At 36.7% G+C, this 14212-nt stretch overlaps 1 protein-coding gene and 1 pseudogene across 6 annotated transcripts in view; both read left to right on the top strand.

The window, feature by feature from the left end:
* The window catches only part of STK31 (serine/threonine kinase 31), an 86563-nt gene that overhangs the window by 51808 nt on the left and 20543 nt on the right, over positions 1 to 14212 (top strand). For 3 of the 6 annotated variants that reach the window (XM_077856505.1, XM_077856507.1, XM_077856509.1), the window contains exon 23: positions 9101 to 9138. The exons of the other annotated variants lie outside the window; for them this stretch is intronic. In XM_077856505.1, the coding sequence (XP_077712631.1) occupies positions 9101 to 9138 (38 nt within the window). The remainder of the gene's footprint in view (positions 1 to 9100; positions 9139 to 14212) is intronic. 6 annotated transcript variants of the gene reach the window in all.
* On the top strand, positions 3638 to 4281 carry LOC144288439 (acireductone dioxygenase pseudogene; annotated as a pseudogene).

Here is a 14212-nt window from a genome sequence, read left to right as displayed (position 1 = left end):
TATTAAAACTGAAGTCTTTAAAATTGGAATAAAACATAGGAGTAAATTTTATTGACTTTGAGTTTGGCAAAGATTTCCTGTAAGAGGATATTTAAAAACGTCAAGTATAAAAGAAAATCAGTAATTTGGATTTGATCAAAATTCAAAACTTTGATTTTCAGAAGACATTGTTACAAAAATGAAAGGCAAGTCACACACAGACTGGGAGAAATATTTGCAAAAGACTTATATTCAGTTTACAAAAAACTTAAAACTCAGTAATAAGACAACTCAGTTTAAAAATGGGCAGAATTGTTTAAATAGACATCTTACCAAATAAGATACCTAGATGGTAAATAAACATGGGAAAAGATGCTCTCAGTATCTTTAATTATTAGACAAAAGCAAATTAAAACCAAAATGATCTACTACTATGCCTCTGCTAGGAAGCCTAAAATTAAAAAGATTGACCATACCAAGTACTGACTAACATGTATAGCAGCTATAACTCTCATATATTGCTGAGAGAAATGTAAGTGGAGCAACCATTCTGGACAACAAAATTTGACAGTTTGTTAAAAGGTTAAACATGTACCTACCATGTGACTCAGCCATTTTTACTCCCAGGTAGTTAGCTAAGAGAAATGAAAGCATATGTCCACACAGAATTGGACACAGATACTCAAAGACATTTTATTTGTAATAGCCCAAAACTGGGATTAAACTGAAATATCTATCTAACTGAATGGTTAAACAGTGCTGTATATCTATTGGAATACTACTAGCAATAAAAAGAAAAGAACTATTAATATAACCAATAATATGGAAGAATCTTGAAGTAATCCTGCCAAGCTAAAGAAGCCAGGGGAAAGAAAAAGTACGTATTTTATGGTTCTATTTATATAAACTTCTAAAAAATATATACTTATCTATAATGACATAAAGGAGATCATTAATGCCCTGGAGTCTTGAGGGTAGAGGGGAAAGGAGGGATGGATTACAAAAGTGGCATGAGGAAATTTCTTGGCATAATCACTATGTTCCATTAGCTTGATTGTGATTTAGTAGATCTGTACATATATCAAAACTAATCATATTACTTTAAATATATGTAGTTTGTTTAACAGCAATTATATCTCAATAAAGCTGTTACCAAAAGAGTGTTTATACCTATGCATGTGGTAATCATTGGGCATCTTGCCTCCCCATTTAATTATTCACAAGTTTTAGCCTTTTGCTGGCTTAGTATTTACACATCATAGTCATAGAAATGATTAAACTGGCATCATTTTAATCTTTGCTTTAGTAATCTATTTCTTCTTCATATCAGAGGGATGGAAATAAAAGTCTTGCATATTTTTATGTTCCTCAGAGCTGTCGTAAAATATCATTTGAGTATGGTAATAGTCTTTATTTCATCTATTTTCTTTCTTCATCGAATGGTAGTAAAGAACTATATGAGTCAGTATACTGTTGTGCTGAATTTCTGCTCTTTATTGTTAAGGTCTTTTTAAAACTTAATTTTATTTTTCTTAAGTAATCCCTTTGCCCAATGTGGGCCTTAAACTCACAACCCTGAGATCAAGAGTTGGATGTTCTACCAACTGAGCCAGCCAGGTGCCCCTAAAACTTTATTTTTTAATTAACGTGTGTAGTACAGTTCACTGTTTTTTGGCATACAGTCCTATGAATTTTAACATGCGTATAGATTAGTGTAACCATCACAATTAGGATACAGAGCGCTTCCATAATTCAAAAAAATCCTATATGCTGTGCCTTTGTAGTCCCTCCCCGTAACTCTTAAGCCTTGGCAACTACTGATGTTTTCTCTATCTCTGTAGTAGTAGTTGGTTTTTTTTTTTTTTTTTTTTTTAAAGAATGTCCTATAAAGGACTCTGGGTGGCTGGGTGGCTCAGTTGGTTGGGTGTCTGCCTTCAGCTTGGGTCATGGTCTCAGGGTGCTGAGATCGAGCCCTGTATCTGCTCCCTGCTTGGCTTCTCTCTCTCCCTCTCCTCACCTTGTGCTCCCTCTCTCTCAAATCTTTTTTTTTTTTTTTTAAAGAATGTCCTATAAATGGTCATTATGGATCTTTTAAGACTAATTTCTTCACTCAGCATGATGCCTTTGAGATTCATCCAAGTTTTTCAGTGTATCAGTAGTCCATTCCTTTTTTATTGCTGAATAGTATTTTATCAATGTACCAAGTTTTATCTGTTTACCTATTAAAGGACATTGGGTTGTTTCCAGTTTTTGGCTATTATAAATATAGCTGCTGTGAACATTTATGTATAGGTTTTATGTGAACATGTATTTTACTTTCTTTAGGATTGAATACCCAAGAGAGAGCTAGTTGGGTGAATTGTAATTATATGTATAACTTTATAAGGATCTACCAGACATTTTCCTATACACAGCAGTGAATGAGAGTTTTAAATGCTCTTCATCATTGTTAACATTATTGCCATTATTTTCTTTTAGCCATTTCTCATAGGTCTATAGTAGTCTCATTGTGGTTTTAATTTACATTTCTCTAATGGATAATGATGCTGAATATCTTATTTGCCTTCACATATCCTCTGTGGTGATGTGTCCATTCAAGTATATTGCCCATTTTCAAATTGGATTTCTTACTATTGAGTGATGAGCATTTAAAAATATATTCTAGATGAGGTGCCTAGGTGGCTCAGTTGGTTAAATGTCTGCCTTTGGGGACACCTGGGTGGCTCAGTGATTGAGCATCTGCCTTTGGCTCAGGGCATGATCCTGGAGTACCAGGATCGAGTCCCACATCAGGCTCTGTGTATGGAGCCTGCTTCTCCCTCTGCCTGTGCCTCTGCCTCTCTCTCTCTCTGTCTCTCTCATGAATAAATACAGAAAATCTTAAAAAAAAAAAAAAAAAAACTGCCTTTGGCTCAGGTCATGATCCCAGGGATTGAGCTCTGCAGTGGGCTCCCTGCTCAGCAGGAAATCTGCTTCTCCTCTGCCCCTCTTCCCACTTGTGTGTGCGCGCAGTCCTCCCCCCCCCGTCTCTCTTTCATAAATAAATAAAATCTTTATAAAAAAATACATTCTAGATGCAAATCCTGTGTATCATTTACAAACATTTTTCCTAGTCTACAGCTTATTTTCATTCTCCTAACAGTGTCTTTTGCAGAGAAAAAGGTTTTAATTTTTTTTAAAGGTTTTAATTTTGATGAAGCTCAATTTGTTATTGTTTTTCTTCTATGGGAGTGTATTTTAGTATTCTAAGAAGTTTTTGCCTAACCCAAGGTCATGATGATTTTCTCTTGTATTTACCTCTGAAAGCTTTGCAGTTACATGCTTTACATTTAGATCTAGGAAAAGTTTTGATGTAATTTTTTTGTAAGGAGTGAGATTTATGTCAATGTGTGTTTTGCATATGGATGTCCAATTGTTCCAACACCATTTGTTAAAAAGACTTATTTTCTACTGACTTTCTTTTACATCTTTGTAAAATATTAATTGGTCATGTTTGTGTTAAGTCTGTTTCTGGACTCTTTATTTGTTCCATTAATACCACACTGTCTTGATTACGGTATCTTTATGGTAAGCCATAAGTACTGGGTAGTAGGTACAGGGTCAGTGGACTGGGACAAGGCCCAATGAAGGCAAGTGTTTGTGGTGCCCTGGCCCAGCCATGGTGCAGACCTGGTAAATGGATGTGTCTGCCAGTGACTCAAGATGGCCCCATCATGCTGAGCCCAGCCACCTGATCAGCCTGGAGCAGCTACATCAGCTTAGGGTTTTTTTTTACTGAAAGCTGGCTGCTGACAAATAGAATGATCTAGAATTAGAGAAAATCTGAAGAGAGAGAAACTACTCCTGAATTGACATAATAACCATATGTGAAGATAAACTACCAAATTATGAAGAAAAGATTAAGATGTTCTATGAGGAGCATTTGCACCTATATGATGAGATCTGGTACATCTTAGATAGCAGTGGGTACTTTGATGTGAGAGATAAAGAGTACCAGTGGATCCGCATTTTCATGGAAAAAGGAAACATGATAAGTCTTCCTGCATGGATTTATCACTGCTTTACCCTGGAGGAAAAGAACTATGTGAAGGCCATAGGGCTATTTGTGGGAGAACCAGTGTGCATGGTGTACAACTGGCCAGCTGACCATTGTGAGGCTCGGGGGAAGAGCAGTACATGGAAATTTTGGCACAGTGTAGAGATGCTTCTGGGCCCAGCTCACCCTTTGCCCTTGTCAATGTTCTGAACATGATCAAAGCAGTGAACCTGTCCTTACTCATTGTTTCTATATTGAAGACTTGAGGCTAGGTGAGCTTTCCTTTACATTATATGGTCAGAGTATGTTTTCATGAAAGGAGCTTTAACATAGAAGTGATTTTTACATGGGAGGAACTGGGAATGTGGACAAATCCATTCATCTTACCTAATGTAAGATCAGTGGTCAGTCACCGTGTGTCAGCACATCTGCTCATCTTCAACTGAATGAAAGTCCCTCTCTCTAAATGTAAGTTCCAAGCTATTCCATCTGGACCTGTTTTTTTTTTTTTTTTTTTACTGTAAGCAGATGTTGGTTGATGACATGCCTGCTTTGTAAGAAGGTATCATAGTAGATGATAGTACTGGCCTGATAGAAGACACTTTTCTCCCAAAACTGGGTAGGGAGTGCTGTTGGGCGTAAGCTCCCATGTTGGTGGGAGGGGAGCAGGATACTCAGAGTTGCTTATGCCACTTTCTTGTTCAAAACAAAATAGCTGCCTTGATTTTATATTCTTAGCTTGGAGTCCTTTATATTCAGGTATGTATTCATTAAAATCCCCTCATTTAGAAAAAAAAAATTGGGCAGTATAGTTAGTGTGAATTCCTTTGTCAGATTTTACATATTTGGATATGTTTGCCTTTCCATATACATTTCAGAAACAGCTTATCTATGAGTACCAAAAACCCTGCTTTGATTTTAGTTGGAATTACATTAACTGTAGGTCAGTTTGGGGGAGAATTGACATCTTTACCAGACTGATCCATGAACTCCATTTATTTAGGTCGTCTTTGATTTTTTTAATCAGCATTTGTTATTTTGAGCTTACAGATTCTATATATGTGTTGTTTCCTTTTTTGGAGCTATTGTGATATTTTAAAAAAAGTTTTTTAGTTCAAGTTCTTTTTTTATTTTTATTTAATTTATTTTTTCAAGTTCTTTTTTTTTTATATTATTTTATTGATAGGAAACTTAGTTTAGCACCAAAGATCACGTATACTTTTATCTTCCTTCTTAAAGAATTAGGCAAGTTACAACAAAAGCACATAGTGCAAAATTTATAAAATGACAGAAAGCCAAGACCCAAGGGCTATGTTTGAAAAGGCAGTATTCAGAGTTCAACTGGAACATCCAGTTCATTATCAAAGGATCTTATTCCAGGGGCATGAATGGATGACTGTCACTCTATGGCTTTAAAAAGTTTTAGAATTAGCAAAATTAAAATAAGTTTATTTGATATTAAAACTCTAAAATAGACTCTGGAATAGATTAGGTATTTTGATGATCATAATAAGATATTTTGGTTTTGTGTAATTTTTTGCTTTATGATACCCCCATTAAATGATAAGAATATTATGAAGACTGCTTTTAACTATAGAAAACTATGTTTGAGTATGCAGGACCCTTTTACCTCCAGTAAACCATAACTTTTCACTGGTACATTTGAAAGGTAATGTTTTATCTTAAAATCATTTATATTCTTCAGATATTTTTTAGGTTATAATGAAATTCTTTTTTTAAAGGTTTTATTTAAGAGAGCATCTGTGCACACGAGTAGGGGGAGGAGAGGTAGAGGGAGAGAATGAATCTTAGGCAGACTTGGAGCTGAGGGTGGAGCCCATCACTGGCGCTCTCTCATAACCCTGAGATCATGGCTTGAGCTGAAACCAGGAGTCAAATGTTTAACTCACTGAGCCACCCAAGTGCCCTGGTTATAATGAAATCTTTAAAGGCTTTGCTGGAAGCCAGTTTTAAAAATTAGAGCAATTTTGACATTGTTATATTGAAAAAAAGTTTTCAAAACACAAAAGTTGGGGCTGCCTGGGTGGCTCAGTTGGTTAAGCATCTGCCTTTGGCTCAGGTCATGATTCTCAGGGTCCTGGGATCAAGCCCTGTATCGATCGGGCTCCTTGTGCAGCATAGAATCTGCTTCTCCCTCTCCCTCTGCCCCTGCCCTGCATGTGCACGCATGTGTGCTCTCTCTCAAATAAATAAAACCACAAAAATTGTGTTTTTGTGTGGGTACTGCTGGGAGGAAACAATAAAAAGAGGTGAATGATATTTTTCTTTTATTCAAATGACACTTTTTCAGCCTTATCTAGCCTTAATCTAAAATGCAGTCCTTTTCTCTGCTTTAGTTTTCTCTTAACATTCTGTGTATTTCTTTTATTTGTGGTTATTATTGTCTGCTTTTGCCAATAGAATGTAAGCTGCTTGGGGGCAGCTTGTGTGTCTTATTTGCTGCTATAACCACAATATGCTGGTGTAGAAGAGGCACTCCTATTAATGAGTGAATGCATGTCTTTATAGTATCAGAATGAATGTTTAAATTTTAGTCACAATTATGTACTGAAATAGTACTCCCTTTTTTTTTTTTAAGTATACCATGTGTTTTGTTGAGCTCATCTACAGATTTCTTATTTATGGCTCCTTGTACATTTCTTTAGAACCTTGTTTGAAGATTTTTAAAAATTCCAACTCCTAACGTAATTCTGGGAGATGTTAGTAGTCATTCGGATCACCCATTGCACAACTAACCTTGGATTTTCTGGACCTTCTTAACTTGAGATGCATACTTTCTTGCAATTTAAGTTATCTTCTAAAACCAGGGTTTTGTGATCCCCTTTAACTTTTTTAATAGAAGTAGTAGAATCCAGTCCAGTGCGTTTTTATCCTGGCAGGATTCTCTAACCTCTTATTTTACAATAACTGCTTTTATATCTCCAATATGTTTTGCCCACTGTCTTTCTTTTCTCCCAGTGTATCAGCAACCTCTTAGCTTTTCTTCTTTCCTTCCTCCGCTTTGAACTCCATCACAGAACATCCAGACTACCCTGAATTCTCTTTTATTCTTTTTCTTCTATGTAAACCTCTTTAAGACCTTAATTCTAGGTATGTTTTATGGCCTACTATATATGCTTAAAATAAAAAGTTTTTGCCCATTTTATTTTTTTTGTTTTTGACCATTTTAAAAGAAGTTTTAGTTTCATGTGAATACATGTTTTATAAAAATCATATATTTGATTTTTTCCCATAGTATGGCCAAATATTATTAAATTAAGGATATTATTATATCTGTTTATAATATGATAACATCCTCACTTGTTAGGAGCACATACTGCATGTTTGGCATTTAACTAAAGTGCTTTAAGAAACTATCTCATTGCATCATCCTAAATAGTCATGTGGTGGAACACATGGTTATCCCAAGTGTGGACATGAGGATTGTGTGACTTAAGAAGTGAAGTCCCATCACAGAATTTCAGTCTTTTGAGGCTCTGTGCAGACCACCTCTTCCTTCACTAAACATATTAAGTCTTGAAGGCATAGTCTCCACTGAAGCCAGTGATAAACAGTTGCAGAAGGGGGTCCAGGGCTTAGAAATAAGTTACCAATAAATGTCATCATACTGATTACTGTGGAGTCCCTTACATTATATAATCTGTTTATCAAGGTATCTCTAACCTTATCTTCTGTGAATGGTTTGGTGAGAAGTCCTCTTCTTAGAAAGTCTTGCGAGGATGTGTTTAACACTTCTTTTTAGAATTTGGATATACTTTTCACACATTATGCATTGTTTTGAGTCTTAATCCAAAAATCAGTGGGGGAAAAATAGTATTCCTTGTTCTATTATTTCTTTAGACCTAGGTCATGTGGCCTGTGATGTGTGCCTCTCAAGAATATTCCAATAAAGAAGAAATCTTACAAAAGGAAAAGGGATGGCAGCCCCCTAAATTCTGGAAGTGATTTTTTAAAAAGTTTGCTGTTGTGATTCCTTCAATTTTGAGCTTTCTTTTTTCTTTTTTTTTCCCTATTCATTTATTTATGTATTTTAAAAGATTCCATCTGTTTGAGAGATAGAGCAGAGCAAGAGAGAGCAGGAACAGTGGGAGGAGCAGAGAGAGGGAGAAGCAGACTCCCCACTGAGCAGAGAGCCTGACTCTGGGCTCTATCCCAAGACCCTGAGGTCATGATCTGAGCTGAAGGCAGATGCTTAATCAACTGAGCCATCCAGGTACCCCTGGAAATGATTCTAGCATCATAAGCAGACTGAGTGGAATTGATCTTACTGTTGTAGAGTTGGATGCAAGAGAATTACGGGTTCTAGACTGAATGGATCCACTGACATTTCTAGTGTTCTCTGTACAGGAATTTCTTGTTTCTGAACCTGCTTTGAGGACCCAATCAAGAGCCTGAGACTCATTATTCTTTTTTTCTTATTAGATCCAAGTGCAGAGAGCTTGGAGGAGTTTCTCAAAATGTTAATTTTGAGGATAGTTTATTCTCTTTACCCATATTTTTACTCTTGTAATCTTTTTTCCTTCCTGATATTTCAGTATTTCTTGTTTTGTCATTTGCTTTGCTTGAATTTCTTTTCACCATTCCTTTAAGATAAATCTGCCAATGACAGATTCTTAGTTTTCCTTCATCTGGGAGCACGTTGATTTCATCTTCATTTCTGAAGAATACTTTTTGATGTGTGTAGAATCCTGGGTTTATATTTCTTTTTGTACTTGAAAAATGTTGTGCCACCTTCTTTGAGCCTTCATGGTTTCTCTCATGAGAAATCCACTGTCATTTGAATCATTATTTGTCTCAGGTAATGTGATGTTTTTCTCTAGTACTTTAACAGTTTTCCTTTGTCTTTAGTTTTCTACAATTTGATTATGATGTGTCTTTGAATGTGTTTTTTGAGTTTACTCTCTTTGAGGCTTGAATTTACAGGTTTATGCTTTTCACCAGATTTGTGAAATTTGGTTCAGCAGTTATTTCTTTACATATTTTGTTGGCCTTGCACTCTTTTTTTCTTTTCTTTCTGAAACTCTGATGACATAAGTTCTGGGTTTTTTTGTTACTATTCCACAGGTCCCTGAGGTTCTGTCCAGTTTTTGGCTGCTGTTCAAGTGAGTGTTTTCTATTTTTTTTTCTTTAATTTCATTGGTGCTTTGCTCTGTCATACTCCTTATGCCATTGACCCAGTCCAGTGAGTTAAAAAATTTACGTTTTTTTTTCAGTTCTAATGTTTTCTTTTGGTTTTCTCTTTTTTCTTTGCTGAGTCTATTATTTTGTTTGTTCCATATGTGTTTGTAATTTGTCTCTAAGCATTGTTATGATGGCTTCTTTAAAATCTTTGTCAGATAATCTCTACATCTGTGTCACCTTGGTATCTGTCGATTGTCTTTTTCTTATGCAGGTTGGGAATTTTTTTTTTTTTTTTTTTTGGATCTTAGTTGACATGTGGTTTTTGATTGTACCCTGAACATTTGGGTATTATGTTTTGAGACTCTGCATCCTATTGAACCTTTATTTTTTGCAGACTGGTCCTCATTTAGGTGTAGTGTTCAGTTTCAGATATGGTTCGATCTTCATCTCCCCAGTGGTCTCTGCTGATCCCAGCAAAAGCAGAATGCTGATTTGCAGTGAGTTCTTGCTGCTTCTCATTGCTGATTGTGGTGGAAATTCATCTCTCCATTGAGTTTTGTTGGCACTGGGGAGCAAGAGCCATACTGAAATAACTGCTTTACCACCACCACCTTATTTTACTTCCTTGTGCTGCCTGGTAAGCATGGAAGTTCTAGTTCCACTGGGTCCTGCTGACACTTGGGGAGTAGAGAAGGAAAAATAGAGTCTCACTAACACTATCACATTGCTTTGTTCCACTTTGTTGCTGCTGAGTAAGGTTAGAAGTTAGCTTCCTTGCTAGGTCCCACTGACAGTATCAGTTGGGTAGAGTGCCAGCTAATGCAGTGTCACATTGCCTTGTTCTGTCTCTTTGTTGATGGTGGGAGTGGATGTCCAGCTTCCCACTCAGCCCTGCTGACACTGTGAGTAGGATGGGATAGTTTTTCATTTGTTACTTGGGTGGAGTAGGGAATGTTACCAAAATTTTTTTCTGCTGCTGGACCACCCTCTTCCCAATTCTTTGGGTAGAGGGAGTTGGCTTTCCCAGGGGCTTTTTTTTTTTTTGGATATATGGCTCTTAGTGTTTCTGAGTTACAGGTTTTTCTGTACTCCCTCTGGGATATAGGAGGATCGAAAGAAAACCCAGGAAATTCACCAATATGTCATTCCTCAAGTTCCAAGGTCCCTAGCGACTTCACCTTCTTTCCGCTTTTCAGAGTCGTCTTATGTTTGTGTGTTGTACTATATCCACACTTTCTTTTTTAAGACTAATGCTAGGGGCATCTGGGTGACTCAGTTGGTTTAGCCTCTGACTCTTGACGTCGGCTCAGGTTATAATCTCAGGATCTTGAGATTGAGTCCCGCATTAGGCTCTACAGTCAGTGTGGAGTCTACTTAAGAATCTTCCTTTCCCTCTGCTCGCTCTCTCCTCCTTTCCTCCTCTCTTGCTCTTTAAGTAAATAAATAAATACATAAATCTAAAAACAACAAGATCACACCTGTTTTCAGAGGTGCTAATATACAATTCATATGTTGTCATTCTTCTTTGTAACAGACACTGCAAAATGATTGTGGTCATGTTTATTGAGCTCAGATATGACCTCAAAATAGCACCTATAAGGAATAGTATTGATTGAAGAACAAGCCTGTTTCCCATCCTGGATGAATATATTTTTTGTGAATAAACCGCTACGATATCTCTAATCTTCTAGCAATTACAGGAAAGGAAATCTAGTCTGTCATGTAAACCATTATCTCTAAGATAAAAGTGGGCCACTTAGGACAAGCAAAACTATTATCTTAATTTTTGTTTTCTTGTGGAAAGTTTTACACAAAAACAAAGAATAAATGATGAAACCCTTTATACTACTCGTCAGCCAGATTCAACTATTGTCAATGTTTAATTACCAAGCTCTTCATAGTGATAAGACTAGGGGCCCTCATAAAGACAGCATTTCATATTGCTAACCCAGATGTCCCAAGTTACCTGAAATTTAAAAAACAAAAATAGGTAATACTTAATTGACTGCTTACTATGTATCAGTTACTTTGCAGGTATTTATCCAACTTAATTCTTTTTTTTTTTTTTTTAAGATTTTATTTACTTAATCATGATAGACATGGTGAGAGAGGCAGAGACACAGGCAGAGGGAGAAGCAGGCCCCATGCATGGAGCCTGATGTGGGACTCGATCCCAAGACTCCAGGATCATGTCCTGGGCCAAAGGCAGGCGCTAAACCCTGAGCCACCCAGGGATCCCTATATTCATCTTAATTCTTGTAGTGGGCTTATAAGTGAGGCAACTGAGGCAAAAAGAAATTAGGTGATTTGTCCAGACCCCATGGCTGCTAAGTGGTGGAAACTAAACCTATCGAGTCTGGCTTCAGAATGTGCACTCTCTACCCCTATCCCATTTCTCCTAGCTTCCTCCAAACAGTCTGGTCATCTGAACCGACAATTTACAGTCATCTTCTGTTCTGCCATTTCTATCGCACCCTTCTAGTTAATCATACTTTAGCATTTTTATTATCTTATGAATTCTTAAGTTCCCTTATATCTCTTAAACCAGTGTGCTGGTTCACTATCTCATTTTTTACGGCTTATTAGTAAGAGGCTTGTTAGAAAAGTAAGAGGCTTATTATTAGGAAGCATGTACTGTGCTCCCTCTGCCTTGGAGAAAACAATCAATTGCCTCAGAATTAATGGAAAGACAGGCATTGGATATAATGAGGTAGAATCACGCACAAAACAAAGTGAAAAGGAATTAAGACTCAATGTGGGCATATGAGAGAAAGAATGAACAGAAAGATAAGCATTATTAGAAGGTAAGACATTGTTAAATTACTAAAAGTCAACTTTAAGTAAATTTTAAAGATCTAATTAGCTTTATTAATCAGTTCACGAATCTGGCAGCATCCCATCTAGTAAGTAGAAGGGAGCTCCAGAGTGTTACAGAATAGGAAAGGTTTTTAAAGGTAAAGAGGGAGTAGAAAAAATTATTTGCAAATAATCCATTGTTTTAGGCAAGATCATCCTATAGGTAATGGAAGAATCTGTCAGTAAATTTCCTGGTGCTGACCAGGAAATTCCTATGTTGGTTATGTGGAGATTACATTTCAGGGAAGGTGATGGGGAGGTTGAAACTGCAGTTAGGTAGTAAGTCTTGGTTTACTGATGTGGGACCTTTACCAAGTGACACCATTTTTGAGCCTGTGGTTTTCTTTTAATGCTTTCTAATTTATAATCTGCAGTTTGCTTTGCTTTGATGCAGGATATGACATAGTTGTGAGGACTCTGTTAGAGTTCAGTCAGGAAAACCGAAGTCACCCTTTACATATTTCAGTTATAAAGGGTTTTAATACAAGACCTTAAAGCTTTCATATACTTTGGAAGTGTAGGATAACAGAGATAAGGGAAATTGTAATCTATTTTGGCATGCAGTGCTCTTTTGTCTGTTTTGTTTTTTAGATTCCACATATAAATGAAATTATATGGTACTTGTCTTTCTCTGACTTATTTCTTATAGTATAATATTTTCTAGGTCCATCCATGTTGTTGCAACACTTAAGGTGATTATTGATATATTGGGGGTAAATCTACCACTTTCTTGTGTTTGTTTCTTGTATTTCTTACTCATTAATTTCTCTTTTCTTGCCTTTCTTTGGGTTGCTTGAATATTTTTTAAGAGTTCATCTTGATTTATTTATGGTGCTTTGAGTGTATTGCCTTTTATAGTTTTCTTAGGTTGTTATGGTTATTACAATATATGTATGTGTCTTACTGGATTCTACTGGTATCAGTGTTCTAACACTTTGAGTAGTGTAGAGGCCTTTTGTTTAGGTTCCTTCACCCAACCCACTTTTAGCTATCATTGTTTTGAGTGTCACATGGTGTGATTGAATTACTTTTGTTTCAGACATTGTATATGATTTAGGAAACTTACGATGAGAGGGATGGTCTTTGGCATTCCCTCATATTTCTGTTCTTTCCATTGTTATTCCTTCCTGATGCTCCATTATATTTTTTTTTTAAAGATTTTTAAAAAATCTATTCATGAGAGACACACAGGCAGAGGCACAGGCAGAGGGAGAAGCAGGCTCCACGCAGGGAACCCAATGTGGGACTCAATCCTGGGACCCTAGGATCACACCCTGGGCTGAAGGCGGTGCTAAACCGCCGAGCCACTGGGGCTACCCTCCATTATATTTTTTAAAATTTATTTCCTTTTTTTTTTTTTTTAAAAGATTTTATTTATTCATCAGAGACAGGCAGAGGGAGAAGCAGGCTCCATGTAGGAAGCCCAATGTGGGACTCAATACCAGGGTCCCCTGGATCACACCCTGAACCAAAGGCAGACACTCAACCGCTGAGCCACCCAGGCGTCCCTCATTTCCTTTTTTTAAAAAATATTTATTTGAGAGAGCCTGTACACAAACAGGGGGAGGGGCAGAGGAGACTGCTGAGAGGGGAGCCTGATGTGGAGCTCAATCTCAGGACCCTAAGATCATGACCGGAGCAGAAAGCAGATACTTAATCAACTAGGCCACCCAGGTGCCCCAAAAATTCATTTTCTTTTTGATTGAAGTACTTCCTTTAGTCTTTAAGAATGTATTGTCTAGTGACATATTCTTTTCTCCTTCTTGAGAACATATGATTTTACCTTTTTTCTTGATGGATAGTTTCACTGGATATAGAATTTGTGGTTGAAAGTTCTCGTCTCTTAACAGTTGAAAATGTTCTGCCACTTCCATCTGGTTTCCATGTTTTCACATAAGAAATCCTCTGTTCAAATAGGTAATGTTTTTCTTTGGTTGCTTTCAAGATTTGTTTTGTTTTTAGTTTTCAGAAATTTCATTGATTTGAGTTTATCCTAGTTGAGTCACTTTCTGTTTTTTTTTGGATGTAGGGCGGTGGGTCATAAGACACCCTTTCACTGTTGTTCCTCCAGTCCTGGGGTCTTTAGCCAGTTTTCTTCTTTAACCTTTCAGAGACCTCCTTTAGCTATGTTTTTTACTTCCAACATAGTTTTACTTAGTGGTGAAGAGCAGAAAGAAACCATAAGTCCTTTTGCTCATT

Source organism: Canis aureus, chromosome 18, assembly GCF_053574225.1.
Source record: "Canis aureus isolate CA01 chromosome 18, VMU_Caureus_v.1.0, whole genome shotgun sequence".
In the NCBI taxonomy this organism is placed as follows: Eukaryota; Metazoa; Chordata; class Mammalia; order Carnivora; family Canidae; genus Canis; species Canis aureus.
Note: the sequence above shows the minus strand (reverse complement) of the source record. Positions and strands in the feature narration are given on the sequence as shown.